The 18,249-nt window shown below is 35.7% G+C and overlaps 1 protein-coding gene across 4 annotated transcripts in view; it reads right to left on the bottom strand.

Moving 5' to 3' along the window:
* Positions 1 to 3,813: 3,813 nt before the first annotated feature.
* Positions 3,814 to 18,249, bottom strand: part of MED4 (mediator complex subunit 4) — a 49,266-nt gene continuing 34,830 nt past the window's right edge. For all 4 annotated transcript variants that reach the window (XM_045476155.1, XM_045476145.1, XM_045476164.1 and 1 more), the window contains 6 exons: positions 16,837 to 16,903; positions 11,371 to 11,541; positions 9,297 to 9,354; positions 7,705 to 7,791; positions 6,396 to 6,527; positions 3,814 to 4,304 (listed from right to left, as the gene is read on the bottom strand). In XM_045476155.1, the coding sequence (XP_045332111.1) occupies positions 4,132 to 4,304; positions 6,396 to 6,527; positions 7,705 to 7,791; positions 9,297 to 9,354; positions 11,371 to 11,541; positions 16,837 to 16,903 (688 nt within the window). In that variant the 3' untranslated portion in view covers positions 3,814 to 4,131. The remainder of the gene's footprint in view (positions 4,305 to 6,395; positions 6,528 to 7,704; positions 7,792 to 9,296; positions 9,355 to 11,370; positions 11,542 to 16,836; positions 16,904 to 18,249) is intronic.

Genomic DNA, 18,249 nt, shown 5'->3' with positions numbered 1-18,249 from the left:
TTGTTTCTTTTCATTATGCAGAAGCTTTTTATCTTGATGAGGTCCCAGTTCATTTTTGCTTTTGTTTCCCTTGCCTCGAGACATGTTGAGTGAGAAGCTGCTGCACCTGAGATCAAAGAGGCTTTTACCTGCTTTTCCCTGGCAGATTTTGACGGCTTTCTATCTTACGTTTAAGTCTTTCATCCATTTTGAGTTTATTTTTGTGTATGGTGTAAGAAAGTGGTCCAGGTTCATTCTGCTGCAGGTCACTATCCGGTTTTCCCAACACCATTTGCTGAAGAGAATATTTTTATTTTATTGGATATTCTTTCCTGCTTTGTCAAAGATTAGTTTGCCATATGTTTGTGGATTCATTTCTGGATTCTCTATTCTGTTCCACTCATCTAAGTGTCTGTTTTTGTGCCAGTACCATACTGTCTTGATTACAGCTTTGTAATACAAGTCCCAGATTGTGATGCCTCCAGCTTTAGTTTTCTTTTTCAGGATTGCTTTGGCTATTCGGGGTCTTTTCTGGTTTCATACAAATTTTAGGATTGTTTGTTCTAGCTCTGTGAAGAATGCTGGTGTTATTTTGATAGGAATTGCATTGAATATGTAGATTGCTTTGGGTTGTATCGACATTTTAACAATATTTGTTCTTCCAATCCAGGAGCATGGAATATTTTTTCATTTTTTAAATGTCTTCTTCAATTTCTTTCATAAGCTTTCTATAGTTTTCAGTGTATAGATTTTTCACCTCTTTGGTTAGGTTTATTCCTAGGTATTTTATGATTTTTGGTGCAATTGCAAATGGGATCGATTCCTTGATTTCTCTGTTGCCTCATTATTGGCGTATAGAAATGCAGCTGATTTCTGTGCACTGATTTTATATCCTGTGACCTTGCTGAATTCACATATCAGTTCTAGGAGGTTTTTGGTGGAATCTCTGGGTTTTCCATAGAATATCATGTCAGAGAGACAAAGAATCTTAAGCAGGCTCTGCGGGGCTTGATCTCACAACCTTGAGATGTCTTGAGCCAAAATCAAGAGCCACTTAACCAACTGAGCCATCTAGGCACCCCACTAAAGAAATCTTAAGTGCTTTCTTTATAAGGTGCCTCTTCAGACCTTGCTGGGGGTATTATATAACATATGATATATAGAGAGATATAGATATAACATATGATATGTGGATATATCTATATATATCCTGCTTTCTAAAATATTTTTAAAAATCCAAATTGTGAAATACACTTAGACCCCAGGGTTTTGGATGAGAGGTCATAGAACTGCATACATAAATTTAAGGTGAGTCTGTAGATAGCAGTTTGATGTCACATGAGAACACAGAAAGAAGGCAAGCCAATGAGAGACTTGCCAAACCTCCCTACACCTTGAGCTTGGACTTCTAACCTCTGGAACTGTGTGAAAATAAATTCCCGTTTAAGTCATGATTCTGTTTTTGTTGTAGCATACCTAACAAACTAAGCTAACAGGTGGCCTAAATCTCAAAGCTTAAGGAACTGTAACAGAATCAATGAACATCTGCTATTGTGGATTCCCACACTTTCCATGCCTGCCATCCTTGAATTGGAACTTTGGCAGCAACAAAGGCATCTCGTATAACAGGGTCCAGAGTGTGAAGTTAACTTTTGATGTGGAAAACAAAAACTGTTAATATGAAAATTTTCAAATATATCAGAAGTAGAGAATAGTACAATGAACTTCCATACACGCTATACTCAAGAGTCAGCAGGTACCAAGATTTTGCCTTATTTGGTTCAGCTCTCTCCTTTCCACCTCCTTCTTTTCCTTGGCTGCAGTATATATATATTTTAATTAGACAACCAATATTTTATTATACTGTATAATAGACACTGTTATAACCGCAATTTATGTATAGTGGTATGCCATTGGATTCACATTAATACAAAAGTAAAGAAATTGAACTGTGAGGTAATTTATACTTTGTTAGAATTCCAAACTAGGATACTCATTTCATTCCATGTATTATTAAAGATATCCTTCTAAAAAATGTACTTTGTTCCCAGGAAATTGCAAAAGTTGGAAGACAAATGTTTTTCTATAGGTCATGTTTCATTTAAATATTAAAAAGGAAAAAAAGCTAGAAAAATCGAATTTGCAGTTCATTGCAAGGATGTGATTAAAAACTATATAGCACCTCAGGAAATACATTCTCATTTAAAAAAAAATGTATATATATACGTGGATTTTTAAATCCATCCCATCTTTTATCTTTAAAAAAGATAAAGAACCAAAATGTTAATTTCTATGATCTCTAGATAGAATGTTAGTTTTATTTTCTTTGTACTTTACTATACTTGCTAAATGTTCCACTATGGATGTTGTATTACTTTTGCAAATCAGAAACAAAATTTTTTTTAAGTACACTAAAACTAATCAAAATGTAGTTGTGTAAGCACATTATTTAAACATGGAGATTAACCATCAGAATTTAAAACTGCTTAAAAGTGATTCCTTGTGAAAACTGCAGTAAGAGGGAAGGTGAAGACAAGACAGTGCTTTCCATTCTAAAAACTTTCAGCCAATCTGTTAGTCTTAAAATCAGACATTATTATGGTAAGTTTTTTCGAAAGAAATGAAGGAAGGAAGAAAAGAAAGAAAGGAGGGGAAGGGAGGGAGGGAAGGAAAGAAAGAAGTGAGGGGAGGGAGGGAGGAAGAAAGGGAGAGAGGAAAGAAGGGAGAAAGAAAGAAGGAAATCAGAAGTAAAGAAAGGGGAAAGGAAAGGGGAAAGGAAAGAGGAAAGGAAAGGGGAAAGGAAAGGAAAGGGGAAAGGAAAGGAAAGGGGAAAGGAAAGGGGAAAGGAAAGGAAAGGGGAAAGGAAAGGAAAGGGGAAAGGAAAGGAAAGGGGAAAGGAAAGGAAAGGAAAGGAAAGGGGAAAGGAAAGGAAAGGAAAGGAAAGGGGAAAGGAAAGGGGAAAGGAAAGGGGAAAGGAAAGGAAAGGAAAGGAAAGGAAAGGAAAGGAAAGGAAAGGAAAGGAAAGGAAAGGAAAGGAAAGGGGAAAGGAAAGGAAAGGAAAGGAAAGGAAAGGAAAGGAAAGGGGAAAGGAAAGGAAAGGAAAGGAAAGGAAAGGAAAGGAAAGGAAAGGAAAGGAGAAAAAAGGAAATAAACTAGTGGGAAGACTAATGGGAAAAAAAGAAGAAAGCAACAACTTCATTTTATTTCTTCTGAGACTGTCATTATGGGCCTTTGTGAAACCTACCAGTTGTGATTACTAGTTCAAATGAATGCATTACATCATGTTCATTCACACTCCAGAATTCTACTTAAGTATGTATAAAATCAAACTGGATTTACAGAAATAATTTCCTACCTACACTAAAGGAATATTTAAATTTAAAAAAATCATACAGAGTACAAACAAAAATGTTTATTTACACATATTACAATAATTACAGACAGTAAAATTAAGACAACTTCCCGTTACTGTGACAGAAGCTACCAGCCTTCACTTTCAAATGAGGGTTTTGTTATTTTGAGATATGATGCACAGTGATCCACTGCCCTTATTTAAAATGCTTCTCTAGGGGCGCCTGGGTGGCGCATCGGTTAAGCGTCCGACTTCAGCCAGGTCACGATCTCGCGGTCCGTGAGTTCGAGCCCCGCGTCAGGCTCTGGGCTGATGGCTCAGAGCCTGGAGCCTGTTTCCGATTCTGTGTCTCCCTCTCTCTCTGCCCCTCCCCCGTTCATGCTCTGTCTCTCTCTGTCCCAAAAATAAATAAACGTTGAAAAAAAAAATTTTTTTTAAATGCTTCTCTAAACAATTCCAGGGGCTGATTAGTGATATGTACATGGGTTATTTCCCTCAACTTTTATTTCCAGAAATGCTATGTACAAGTCCAACATAACTGGAACATAACAGGATAGGGCAGCACTGAAATGAGTAATTTTTTTTCCAACAATAAATTTTGATTATTCTTTAAATATTCACTTAGTGGTTTAGAACTGAAACGATAATTTTTGGCTTAAAAAAGAAAGTCCAGTGATTTTTAATGGGCTGCACGGTTCCACTACAGGCAGTATTACCTGGCTTTTTTTATAGGCTTGCTATTGTGTAAGAAACAGAATTCCACAGTATTCAATTCTGATGAATTTTGTCTTTTATGTTTTTTAATCAGAGTCACTACTACTGCTTGAGGAGTCTGTTGACATAACTTCTACATCATCTTCATTTTCTTTATTATGCCCTGGAGGTTCCAGCAAAAAGTCATTACTGTGATTCGGTGGTAACATATTCATTGACATGTCATTTGACTGCCATGGATATTGTGGAGCAAGGACATCTGGAGAAAACAAAGCATATATAACAACACTTCTACTATTAATTTACTACTTGATTACTCTTCCCTTCATGCACACAACCTGAAGTAAATATTCTTTTTAAGGCCAGGAATCAAAATATACATTTGGCTAAATTAAGAAAAAGCAAATTTATCAAGGAAAAGCATGATATTTTAATAACTAGAACCTGTGTTTTATTTTTTAGGAAATCATGCTTCCATCTAAGTAACTTTATAGAGTCAGTTGACTAATTTTTCTTTTGTAAGACATTCACAATTACAAATCAAATGTTTTCATATATATGCATATATATGTACATTATATGCAGATTATATCATTCTCTGTCTATTCTCTCTGTAGATTTTAAATAGCTAATATGTACTATACTAAGTATTACAAGTTTAAACTACCTGTTAAGCTTTAAATCCACTCTTCTCCCTGAACCCTGAAAACATCTCCTTTGCCAGCAGCTGCAATGTTAATCTTTGTCAGCAGAGGGCACTGGAGGGACTCTGCAAGGGGAACAGGCCTCTAAGGGATCCGATGTGATGTTTTCCTTCTCACTGCGCAGTGCCTGGCTGGCGTGCAGGACATCAAGTGGTGCTCACCACCTAGCACGTTGCCGTGGCGTTAAGTCTCACATTATGCCAAAGGTGGCTTCCCAGCAAGGCTCCCTGCAACCCTAGTGGATCACCTTCTGCTTGACAGCTCTGGCCTGACCTCATCCATCTAACGTCTCTGCCAGCCAGTGGGCCACAGCTATACCCTCTCCACCCAGGGTGCCATGATATGAACAAACAGCCTTGGGATGGGGGTGGGAGGAGCCTCTTCTCAGTTGGGCCCTTCCTTGGGTACTCTATCCTGATCTTAGATGTAGCAGCTGCTCCCACATTTGTTACTACTGTATTTTTAAAAAATAGTTCTCTTTACCCTTTAGTAGTATCATCTTGTTACTAGTTAATAATTCTTTAAATTTTCCTTGTTCATACTGCTGATGTCCTTTCTCTCTCCTGACTGGGCTGCGACTGGCATATAATACAGTATAATCAAAATGAGGAAAATGAAAAGATATCAAGGTAAATTAATGCACAGTGAGTTCTCAGTTTGTACGTTAGATAAACATGATGTTTACGTAGCATTTTCAGTAACACAGGAACATCCTTACAATAAAATATGAAGCAGAAAGCATTATCTAGGGCATGTTTTAAACACTGTAAAAAATACAAGGAAAAAAATGAAATAGGTAAAATATTAAAAGTGCTCAAAAAAACCCATAGTTTTTGGTTTTTATAACCTTTTTTATTAAAACTTATTAAATGTTCTACCAAATAAAAACAAAAGTCACCTACAAAAAATAAACATTGGGGAACATAAATAAAGGTTAAGAATAACACAAAACTATACGCAAAACTTGAGGAAGGATGAAATTCAGAATAAACTGAGTCACACAAGAGTGCTGTTTTATTTAGTTATTAAAAAGTCTGTAAAAAGCTTTGTTATTCATTTGGTTAATTTGGAGTTTTTCAGGAGTGGGTTCACTTCGTATTCTTTAAAATGAACATATGTATTTCTTATTCTGTTTATATACCATATTTCACAATTTTATTTAAAAAGCTATGTTTAGATCCTAATAATAATAAAAGAGAGGCCTAATGCCCAAGGAAAATAACCTATTAAAAAATGAGAGAAAAGTCGATTTATTGTAGTTTCATAAACTCAAGCTAGAACAATCTTTAAACTAGAGTAAGCAGAGAGCAGGATAATTGGCAGAAAACTTAGCTATTAAAATGAGTTGGGTCAGATGCCTGAACGGCTCACTAGGTCAAACATCCGCCTCTTGATTTAGGCTCAGGTTATGATCTCACGATTTGAGTTCAAGTCCTGAGTCATGCTCCATGCTGACCATGCAGAGCCTGCTTGAGATTCCCGCTCTTCCTCTCTCTCTCAAAATAAATAAACAAACTTAAAAAATAAAATAAAATAAATAAAACAACTTGGGTCTAGAACCTCAAACTTGTTCAACAGCCAGATATTCCATCACCATGTCTGAAAAACCTCAGTCTGTTCGAAAGCATTTTTCTGATCAACATTACCTGGCAATCTGCCTGCTGCAAGTGCATCTCCTGGTAAATGACCATTTACACCATTAGTGGAAGGATTGTTCATTTGACCCAATAATCCACTTCTCATCTCTAAATCAGTTGGGTATGGTCTCCGTGGGTCCCCTAAAAAAACAGACTGCTTTTAATTCAATCATATACAAAATAAGCATTGATACCTTCTCTAAAGAAGTATTGATTTTCCTTGGTTCACTCTGAAAAACTCAAACTACATTTCAATTTTGGAACAAGAAGGTCATCTTATCAACTGTTATTAAGAGCATAATATATTTGAAAATACATGCATTTCGTCTCTGAACCTGCATAGAAATATACTACTCTTTATACAAAAAGAGAAAGAGAGAGAGAGAGAAAGAAAAGTCTGTCATTTTAGCAATTCCAGGTGACAAATTAAGAAAATTATAACAGTCTTGATTCTTGTAATTTACCTGCATTTCCTAGTAAAGTAAACAAATTCTCTTGAGGGAGAATAAATAGATCATGACACACTTCTGTTTATAAGACAGAAAGGACTGACTGGAATGCTTATTTGAAGGACTGTCTAAATTAAAACTTTTTCTAACCAACCTCTTTGATCTTGTCATTTAAAGACTAATTCCTAGAACCTTCCAGGAGAGTATCTAGAGGCAATGTTCATTTCCAATCATGAAGGCATACTGTTTAGTTTGGGGATGATGAAAATTTGGCAGATTTGGACTTTTTGGTAATACTTCTTACTCGCTCCAGATCACTTACCCCCCCAAACTAGTAACTGGTAAAATACCATTCACAAGTTACTGATGTTGAGAGATTCATCTCCTATTCCTCCCAGAAGACTACTGCTCTACATTAGGTCCCTGTCTTATGTACTGTCAATGTATGTTGCAGCTCATTGCTCTTTGCTGTTTCTAATTACTCCTGTTCTTTCCAGTCCCCTGTATTTGCTGTTGGGTGCTCAGTGCTTCATCTTTATCACCAAAGAGCTGGAATTGTCTGCTTCCAAGGCCAGAACCCTTGAGGAAACTCCAATTGTTCTAAAAGGTGGGCTTCTGGCCAGCCTGGGTATTACAGGCATATAAATCTATAGGTTTCGAATCATCACGTATCATCTTGTACTTTTAAACACGAATTTATTATTTTTCTTTAAAAAGGAAAGAAACACAGTTCCTGTGGCAACAGCTTTGTAGAAAATCAAACTGATAAAACCCATGGCCCATATTATTCCTTCTAAGATATTAAAGATGTGAAAATCACCTAAGATTTAAAACCACATATGTCTACTTTAAAAAGAGAAGTATTTTACCTGGAACCCAGGTCAGTGGGGCACATACAGCATTACTCGCACTAATCCTATGTGCGTATTTAATTATTTCTTCAGAGGAGATGGCACCTGAGAGTCGAGAGCATAACATGTTAGTCTAGTAACTTACAAGGGCATAAACACGTGCCTCATAGTCACACATCATACTGTATTTTTTATTATCTGTATACAAGATAATCTGAGTTACCTACCTTCCCTAATAAAGTTAATAATATGTATATTGTTAAACTTAAATCATAGAGATTTCCCAACTAAAGAACAAAACGTCCAGAAAAATCGTCTGACAAAGTGTCAAACTTGGACATTAGCATGATAATGCTCACTATCTCAATTATTAGCTACCATTAAATAGTCTTACTGTTCTGAAAGCGACAGTGAACACAAAGAAAATAGAGGCAAGAGTGTTTTGTCTCCCAATGACAAAGCTATTAAACTAGAACAGCAGTTCACACTATATCACTCAATTGTTGGCTTACTGTGCCACTAAGGATATAAGTAGATCTAAGTAGAAACAAATCCACAATACATTCATTAGATTAAAAAAGGTAAGCCACTAAATAATATGTATAGCATAACCTGGTTTTTGTTTTAGAATATATGTACATATATACTTGTATTGTTCCCATTCTATCTGTATTAAACATCTTTAAAAAAAAAAAAAAGTGGACACACACCAAACATTAGCAGTAGTTATCTGAAACAGGAAAAGAAGAAGAAAGTTAGACAACTCTGAGGTGACTAAAGGTAAATCATCTACGAAACCATTAAAGTAACCGAAGTTTGGGGCACCTTGGTTGGTTGAGCTCAGTTGGCTGAGCGTCTGATTTCGGCTCAGGTCATGATCTCACGGTTTGTGGGTTCGAGCCCTGTGTTGGGCTCTGTGCTGACAGCTCAGAGCCTGGAGCCTGCTTTGGATCTGTGTCTCCCTCTCTCTCTGCCACCCCCCACCCCCCGACTCACACACTGTCTCTCTCTCTCCTTCAAAAATAAACATTAAAAAAAAAAAAATTAAAAAAACAAAAGTAACCAAATTTTCATTGTAACTCTACTTTTAGGACACAAACTAAAAAATCCAAAAGGGAAGTCTTTTAAGGAGAGGAGCAGGACAGGAAAAGAAGGTCTGCTGGGCTTCTGCACCATTAAATGTGCACACACCCCAAAGCCACATCTAGTTCTGACTTCATGACACTCTAGTCCTGCTCCATTTGTCCACTGCACATTCTCTTTCACTTTTGCAAGATCCATCTTTTCCAAGATCTATCTCAAATCCCACTTGCTTCCAGATCACAGTTCTTTTCCCTTCTCCCAACAACTTTATACACTCATTGTCATTACTGCGCATTTGGATACAAAGTCGTAACTTGCCATATGTTACTGCTTCTTATAACCTGAGAAAGGTGTGATGTCTCCTCAGTAATACATAGCTCAGTGCTAGAACCTAGCACTTTACAATAAAAATTTATTGGAACCATTTCAAAAGTAGCAAATGATTACCAGTTAACACTCTCATCTGCTTCTTCAAACAAAAACTTGGATTTTTCAGAAAGTCATTCAGTGTTTCCCACTGTACTAACCTTTTCTTGCTTTTTCTATTGATTTCAGTTTTTCTTTTGCTTGGTAAACAGCTGTTGCCTAATTTGAACATTAAAAAAAGAAATACGGTTTATTCTTAACTATATCAGTTTTTGGCTTAATTCACAAAATCATTAATTCCATATGAACAACATGCAAAATTTAGAAATCCCCACAATTTATCTGTAATGTTCTCAAACACGTGGGTATCATTTGTATCAGTTAATGAAAGAAATAATATATGTTCATGAATCAGTCTCCATTCACAAATTCTATCACAAACATGCAAAAGAGATTCTGACCACATACCACCCCAAGAGCATTTGGGTTCAAGGATAAAATATCAAAATGTTTTTTTAGTTTGTACGATACATTCTTGGATTGATGATCTTATTCATTTATACATTACCACTATCTCTAAGCTTAATGACTACTATAATGAAAACACCCACAACCACCCCCCACTCCCACTGGAAAGATACATGAAAGGGTAAAATGAAGTTAAGCTAGTATGTATATGCATCTTCAACTGTAACACAGTGGTTAGGAGTATGGAGACAGAGAGAACTAGGTTTAAGGTCCATCTCCCTACTTTTCACTCTCCCTGGGCAAAGTAGTTATTAATTTAAAATCTCAGTTTCTTCGTCTGTAAAATGGAATGGTACTAACCTCGCATAATTATTAAGAAAATTAAGTTAAAACATTTAAAGTGCAAGTAAGCACAAGGCCTGATGCACAAGTGCTCAATGTTAGTTGCTATTACCTAAATCATAAAATTCAGTCTTTTTATGGGCCTTGTGTTAACTCTATTTAACTCCATAATTATATTTTTGGAAATCTAAAGAATATAATCTGAAATGCAGAAGAAAAACAAAGTTTTTTTGCAATGATATTCATCAAAGTATTATTTTGTAACAGTAAATTGGAAAACTAAACAAAATGGATACAATATACGAAAAATCCCTCAGTTTTAACAAATGGTAATAGAACACCAGTTGGTATCCTACTAATTACAAGATACAAAATGAATTCCTCAGAGGGGGAAAAAAAACTATGTTGTACACCTGAAACTAAAGTAACATGGTGTATCAACTATACTTTGATTTAAAAAACAATTATAAGCCTACTGGGAAATTAAAAAAAAAAAAGAATATACCTGAGACTGAAATGCAAAAAGTCTGAAGACTTTTCAGAAAAGACTGAAGCAAAAAACTATGAATAACAGCACAGAGGGACTGACGGCATTTTTTCCCTCCTCTTTCTACTTTTCTGTATTCTCTGCGTATCCTTTGATAAGCAAGTATTACTTTCCTAATGGAAAATAGATTTTACTATTTTTTTTTTTTAAAGCATTTATTTGGGGTCATTTTTTCAGCAGGAATGGTTAATTTACCCTGAACCACTCAGGTTTCTATTTATTGGAGCCCATTTGGACACATTTTGAAGATTCATCAGGGATAAGGATTCCAGCAGTGTCTGGTCCATATGAGAATCAAACTCAGCTGTTTCTGTAATATCACCATATAACAATTGCATTAGTTAGTATTTAGTGAAATAACTGGGTAAATATGAGCAAAGAAATTGCTTTTTTGAAATAGTGGCCAAGAACTAGAGTCCTGGGGACATATGCCCAAATCCACCTAGTTTAGAATGGAGGATGAAATAAGTTAATGTCAGTTTTAATCGATTTATAAAATTGGTACATATTTCTACTGATTTCAAAATATTTTTAAAGTTGAAGTAAAGATTTAGATTACTAATAACTGAAAACTTCTATCAGGACAGGATAAAAGTACAACTTCTATTAATTTAATTCAATTCCATTAGTTCTATTAATTCAACACTGTGAAATCTTTAAATGATGAAAATATGGTTCAAAAGTAATGCAGACTACCTTAAAACATTAAGTTAAAAAGGGATGACAATGGCCTTTCATTCAAACTGTCAAGTTCTCATTTTTACACTTAGGAACTTAAGTTTTCTGCCAATTCAAAATACTTTAAAGTAGATTTATTTTTCAGAAATAAATTAAACAATATCCTTTTTTTTTTTTTACCTCCTCTTCTATGAACTTACCAATATTTGCTCTGCTTCCTTTAGCTGTTTTTGTAGTTGTTGAATATCACTGTCTCTCTTCTCTACTTCCTTTTCTAAAACTTGCATTTCATGATGGATTTTTCCCTGATTAAGTGCCAATTTCATCAGTTCTTGAAATTCCCCATCTCTGTGAATTAACAACTCCAGGACCTATCAGATATCGATTAAAGCAGACAACAGAATATTAAAAAGTGACATTCCAATGAAACAAAGAGTCTACATGTAAATTGGCTAGGCTATAAAATGTTAACACCTCCAAGTATTATTCTAATCAATGTTAAGAATAAAAATAGCCTACTTCTGATTATTTTGGAAAAAAGATTATCAAGACTTTTTACTTTTTCTCATTACATGCTATTCTTTCATGCAAATAAGAACTACCAATATGCCAAAATGAGGTTTATTCACTTCCCAGGAAAGACAAAATTTTGTGTATCCTTAAAAATACAAAATAAACAGCCTGACTTAAAAAATGAGCAAAGGAGGGGCGCCTGGGTGGCGCAGTCGGTTAGGCATCCGACTTCAGCCAGGTCACGATCTCGCGGTCCGTGAGTTCGAGCCCCGCATCAGGCTCTGGGCTGATGGCTCAGAGCCTGGAGCCTGTTTCCGATTCTGTGTCTCCCTCTCTCTCTGCCCCTCCCCCGTTCATGCTCTGTCTCTCTCTGTCCCAAAAATAGATAAACGTTGAAAAAAAAAAAAAAAAAGAAAAAAAAAAAGAGCAAAGGAAAACTGACGCAAGCCACTCTGGAAAACACCGTGGAGGTTCCTCAAAAAATTAAAAATAGAACCCTACAACCCAGCAATTGCACTACTAGGTATTTATCCAAGGGATACAGGTATGCTGTTTCGAGGGGGCACACGCACCCCAATGTTTATAGCAGCACTATTAACAATGGCCAAAGTATGGAAAGAGCCCAAATGTCCATTGACGGATGAACGGATACAGACGATGTGGTATACACATACAATGGAGTTATTACTCAGCAATCAAAAAGAACGAAATCTCGTCATTTGCAACTATGTGGATGGAACTAGAGGGTATTATGCTAAGCGAAATTAGTCAGAGAAAGACAAATATTATATGACTTCCCTCATATGAGGACTTTAAGACACAGAACGGATGAACACAAGGGAAGAGAAGCAAAAATATAAAAACAAGGAGGGGGACAAAACATAAGACTCTTTAATATGGAGAACAAACAGAGGGTTATGGGAAGGGTTGTGGGAGGGGGGATGGGCTAAATGGGTAAGGGGCATTAAGGAATCTATTCTTGAAGTCACTGTTGCACTATATGCTAACTAATTTGGATGTGAATTTTAAAAAAAAATTAATTTAAATTTTTAAAAAAGTGAAAAGGAAACGAATAGACCTTTTTCTAAAGACATACAAATGAACAAAGGTACATGAAAAGGTGCTCAACATCACCAATTACCAGGGAAATGCAAATCAAAACCACAACTGGGTATCACCTCATACCAGTTACAACAGTTGTTAATAAAAAAAAAAAAAAAAAAAAAAAAAAAAAAAAAAAAGATAACAAATGTTGGTGAGGAGGTGGAGAAAATGGAACCTTCATGCACTAGTGGCGGGAAACCCACTGTGGGAAACAGTATAGAAGTTATTACTTAAAGAGTTAAAAGAGAACTGCCAGATGATCCAGCAATTCTACTTCTGGTTACTTACCTGAAGAAAATGAAATTATTATCTCAAAAAGATATCTGCACTCCTATATTCACTGCAGCATTATTTACAATAGCCAATATAGAAAGCAAACTATCCATCAATATATGAATGGATAAAGGACATGTTGTATGTAAGTTTCTATTTAAGTTCCAGCTAGTTAACATACATTGTAATATTAGTTTCAGGTGTACAATATAGTGATTCAATCTTCACATACAATGTCTGGTGCTCATCACAAGTGCCCTCCTTAATCCCCACTCCCTTAACAACCACTCCTCTGGTAACCATCAGTTTGCTCTCCAAAGCTAAGAGTCTGTTTCTTGGTTTTCCTCCTTTTTCTTCCCTATGATTGTCTGTATTATGTCTCAAATTCCATCTGAGTGAAATTACGTGGTAATTGTCTTTCTCTGACTTATTTTCCTTAGCATAGTACTCTCTAGCTCCATCCATGTCGTTACAAATGGCAAGATTTCATTCCCCCTTTTAAAAAATTTTTAAAAATTTTTAAAAAATTCATTCCCCCTTTTTAAAAAACATTTATTTATTTTTTGACAGAGAGAGATAATGTGAGTGGGGGAAGGACTGAGAGAGGGAGACACAGAATCCAAAGCAGGCTCCAGGCTCTGAGCACCCCTTGGGGCTTGAACCCATGAACTGTGAGATTATGACCTGAGCTAAAGTAGGATGCTTAACCGACCCACATTCCTTTTTAATGGCTGAGTAATATTCCTCTGTGTGTGTGTGTGTGTGTGTGTGTGTGTGTGTGTGTGTGTGTCTGTCTGTCTGTCTGTCTTCTTTACCCATTCATCAACTGATGGACATTTGGGCTTTTTCCAGAATTTGGCTATTGTTGATAATGCTGCTGTAAACACCAGGGGCATGTATCCCTTCAAATTAGTAGAAAATGTGTGGTATGTACACACACAGAGAAATACTATTCAGCCATAAAAAAGAAGGAAATCTTATCATTTGTGACAATAAGGATAGACCTTGAAGCCATTATATTAAGTGAAAAAAGTCAGCAAGAGAAAGAAATACTGCACGATCTCATTTATATGTGGAATCTACAAGAGACAAACTCAGAAAAAGAAATCAGATTGGTGGTTGCTACGGGTGGGGGTGGGTAAAATGGGTGAAGATGATCAAAAGGTACAAACTTACGCTTATAAGACAAATAAATTCTGGGATGCAATGTACAGAAATGGTGACTATAGTTAACAATATTACATTGTACACTTGAAAGTTGCTAAGACAGAAAATTTTTGCAACTTAAAGTTTGTAAAAATGTACAGAGAAACGGGGCACCTGGTTGGTTCAGTTGGTTAAGTGTATGACTTTTGATTTCAGCTCAAGTCAAGATCTCACGGTTTGTGAGATCGAACCCCGCATCAGCCTGCTTGGGATTCTCTCCCTCTCTCTCTTCCCCTTCTCCACACACACACACACACACACACACACACACACTCGCAAATAAAAAATAAACTTAAAACATACATATATATAAAACTCACACTAAACCTGTGATTTCATTCATAGTATTGCTTTACAATGAAGATGGTTTAAAAAAGAGCAATTTCCAAAAATAGTAAATAGGTGGTATGCAGATACAACCTTTGACCTATGAAGGTTAAAAAGCATAAACAGAAAGTCTGGGTCCAAATCTCTAGTCTTTCGTTTACCAGGGATATAGTAACAGCAACTTATCACATAAGATTATTGTGAGGATTTATGATATAATGCATGTAAAGTACACACAGGAAGAGCCCAATAAAGGCTAGCTATCATCATCACTACCCCACTACAGAATTAAGATGCAATCTTACCTAAATACCCTTACTTAACTGTGCGAAGTAGGGAATAATACTTCAAGAAAGGAAATGGCTATCAAAATTCAGAACTAATTTTAAAACTGTTAACAAAAATTTGTTAAAGAGTAAAAAGTATAGACCTGCCTCTTCAAGTTCCTTTCGATATGAAGTTCTTCTCATTTTTACAGGACTCAGACAAAAGACTGAGCTATATCCTCTGTCCACGTATTAAAAGTATTTACTTTAAATAGTAATTTCTTCTATAAAAAGTAGTATATTCTACTTAATATACCTACAGTCACTATTCTTCTCAAGTCACAAGAGAGGGTTTCCACTTCTATAAAAGTATATTTAAAAAGTTATTAACCAACTTGTTGTTTCACAACACGTTTCAAGAAGTTTACAGTTTGACCTATATTGTATACTACCATAGAGCAGTAAAGATTCTTTGGAGATTTTATTGTTGAGTAGAGAAAAATTATTCAACTGAAGTCAGACCTCGATTCTAGTTCTATTCATCCATCAACCTCTACTTCACTTATCCACTCTGGAACTCAAGCTCTTTTATAACACAGGAGGTTATAAAGACCATTAATGTCCCTTCTAAGTAAAATTCTACATACATGAAAATACGAATATTCAAATAAAATGGAAGCTAGAAAATTTTCAAATGGGCACATCACACTAATATTTAACAGTTTCAATGAAAATTCACAGTACTAAGTATAACGTTTAATTCTGTTCCAGAGTGGTGATAACTACATTACTAAGCTCTCCCTATGTGTACTTAAGAATGCGGTATAATACATCCTCACAACAACCTTATATGACAAGGTACTGTTATTTTTAAGGACAGAACTGTTAGTTTTTAAAAAGTGTAAGAAATATTAGTGCTGATAAGACAGGTGTTAGTTATGACCTACTGAATCATCTGTGTGCCTGGCTCATAGCAAGCATATAATTGCCTAGGAAGTAAAGTTAGAACTTATATTTCATTTTGCTTATTTTGTAATTCTTATTTGGCTTCACAGGTATTTATGAATAAAGTATCTGAGACCAGCATTCTTTTATTACCATATTTCTCTAGAAGCTTTTTCTAAAAACAAAATAAGCAATATACAAAGAACAACTTTAATATCCCTAAAATTACCAACTTACACTACTCGTAGCCTTATCTAATTCCCCCCTCTCTTCCTGAGGGCATTAATCCTTGAAGAAAACAGTTTTCTGATACTTCACTATTGACAATCAACCAAATTTCTCTGCCCTCAAAACATCTGATAAAATTAAAATGATGAAGGGGTGGAAAGTAAAGAGAAAAGATCTATTAGAGATTTCTCCTGTCTCACATCATTAAATAGGCTAATTCTTCCTATCTGTTTCCTCTTAAAATTTTTTTTTTAATTATGGCAAAAAAACACAAAGTGACATTTACCCTCTTCTTTAAAAAGTTTCTGGGTCAGAAAATCAATCTCACTGTAGAAGATTACAAAGCACAGAAAGGAATAAAGAAAAGAAAAACTACTTATAAACTTAACATCTACAAAATAACTTCTATTAATAGTTGTATGCTCTTTTATTTCTATTCATTTTCAAGATGCATTAGGGGGACAAGCCTATAATAAAAGGTTTATGGGAGCATTAACTTTCTTTATTCCAAATATTGTTTTAATGTCCATTTAACAGGCCTTTGCTGGTTATTTCAAAAGACAAAAATGAATAAATGTGTAACTACAACTATAAGAGAAAATACTATTCACCCTTAGACAACTATTTGCATCTTAAGCAGTATGACCTTATATAAGAGATTCAAAGAAAGTATCAATTTAAAAGTTGTAATTAATAATTTAATAGAATTCAATCTTCCTATTTTCAAACAAAGTAAATGTAAGTAGGAAAACTGCAGTAAATAATGGGGATTTCTTGTTTGTAATTTAAAAAGAAGCCACTTACCTGGTTTTCCTCATCAGGCGGCAACAACTTTTGGTTTCTTGAAATTGCCAGCATTTCTATAAGTTCTCTAGAAAAAGAAAAACAAAAAACAAAACACCTTTGCAAAGCAAATACAGTAGAAGCCTTCTCAACTATCTCTACCTAACTGACTTGCTGAATTCATGGTACCCACAGTACGCTGAATATTCACAGCCACTGCTCCACGGTGACGATGCGCTTGGGCTCTCACCGGCTTCAAGACTCAGTTTTGATTGTTACCAGATGCATCTATGCAAGTTTTACTTACTAGTGTAATTACATAAATTAATATCCATTACATAAATACCAATGAAATATGACTGCCAACAGAGAAGAGCTGTTTCTATAAAAACCTAAGCTGAATGCTGGGGAAAGACTCAAGAGATGTCTGCAAAGGCCTACTTCAAAGAAGCAGGGAAAGTCATAACAAATTCAGCAAGAGTCTGCCCTAAGACTGTTTGATGAGCATCTAAGTTCTCATTTCACTTTATTATTCATTTAAAGTAATCTCTACACCCAACATGGGGCTCGAATCCACAATCCTGAGATCAAGAATTGCATGCTCTACTGATTGAGCCAGCCAGGCACCCCTCATTTCACTTTAAAGAAACAAACTAGAAACTGGTAGATTTTGCATTACGGGTGGTTTATGCAAGAAAAACTCCTACATTCGGCACATTGGCCATGCCCCTTCATTTACATATCATCCAGGGCTGTTTTCCCACTATAATGGCAGAATAGGGTAGTTGCAGCAGAAAATTTATAGCTTGCAAAAATCAAAAATATTTATTATCTGGCCCTTCCTCTATAAAAAAATTTCTCTGACACCTGTCTCAGATGAAAAGATTAGTGAAAACATAAGTTTATATGCTTTAAGGTAAAATAAAACAATTAAGGAGTAGATGAATCATTTTTTTAATCATTTTCTACTTTAATTGAATTTTTTTAATAAAGTTTATTTCTTTTAAGAGCATATGCACATGCGTGGGAGAGAGGCAGAGAGAAGGGGAGAGAGAGAGAGAATCCCAAGCAGTGGGGCTCGAACTCACAAACCACAAGATCATGACCCTGAGCTGAAATCAAGAGTTGGACGCTTAACCAACTGAGCCACGCAGGTGCTCCTAATTGAATTTTCAAAACATTTTTTGACGTTTATTTATTTATCGAGAGGGAGAGAGAGAGCGAGCGTGCGAGAGAGAGCGAGCGTGCGAGAGAGAGCGAGCAGGGGAGGGGCGGAGAGGGAGTCACAGAATCCGAAGCAGGTTCCAGGCTCTGAGATGTGAGCACGGAGCCAACACGGGGCTCGAACCCACAAACCGTGAGATCATGACCTGAGCTGAAGTTGGACGTTTAACTGACTGAGCCATCCAGGAGCCCCTGAATATTTTAATTAAC

The sequence above is a fragment of the Leopardus geoffroyi genome, chromosome A1, assembly GCF_018350155.1.
Source record: "Leopardus geoffroyi isolate Oge1 chromosome A1, O.geoffroyi_Oge1_pat1.0, whole genome shotgun sequence".
NCBI classification, from domain to species: domain Eukaryota; kingdom Metazoa; phylum Chordata; class Mammalia; order Carnivora; family Felidae; genus Leopardus; species Leopardus geoffroyi.
The sequence above is the reverse complement of the archived record's forward strand: the minus strand, read 5'-3'. Positions and strand labels throughout refer to the sequence as shown.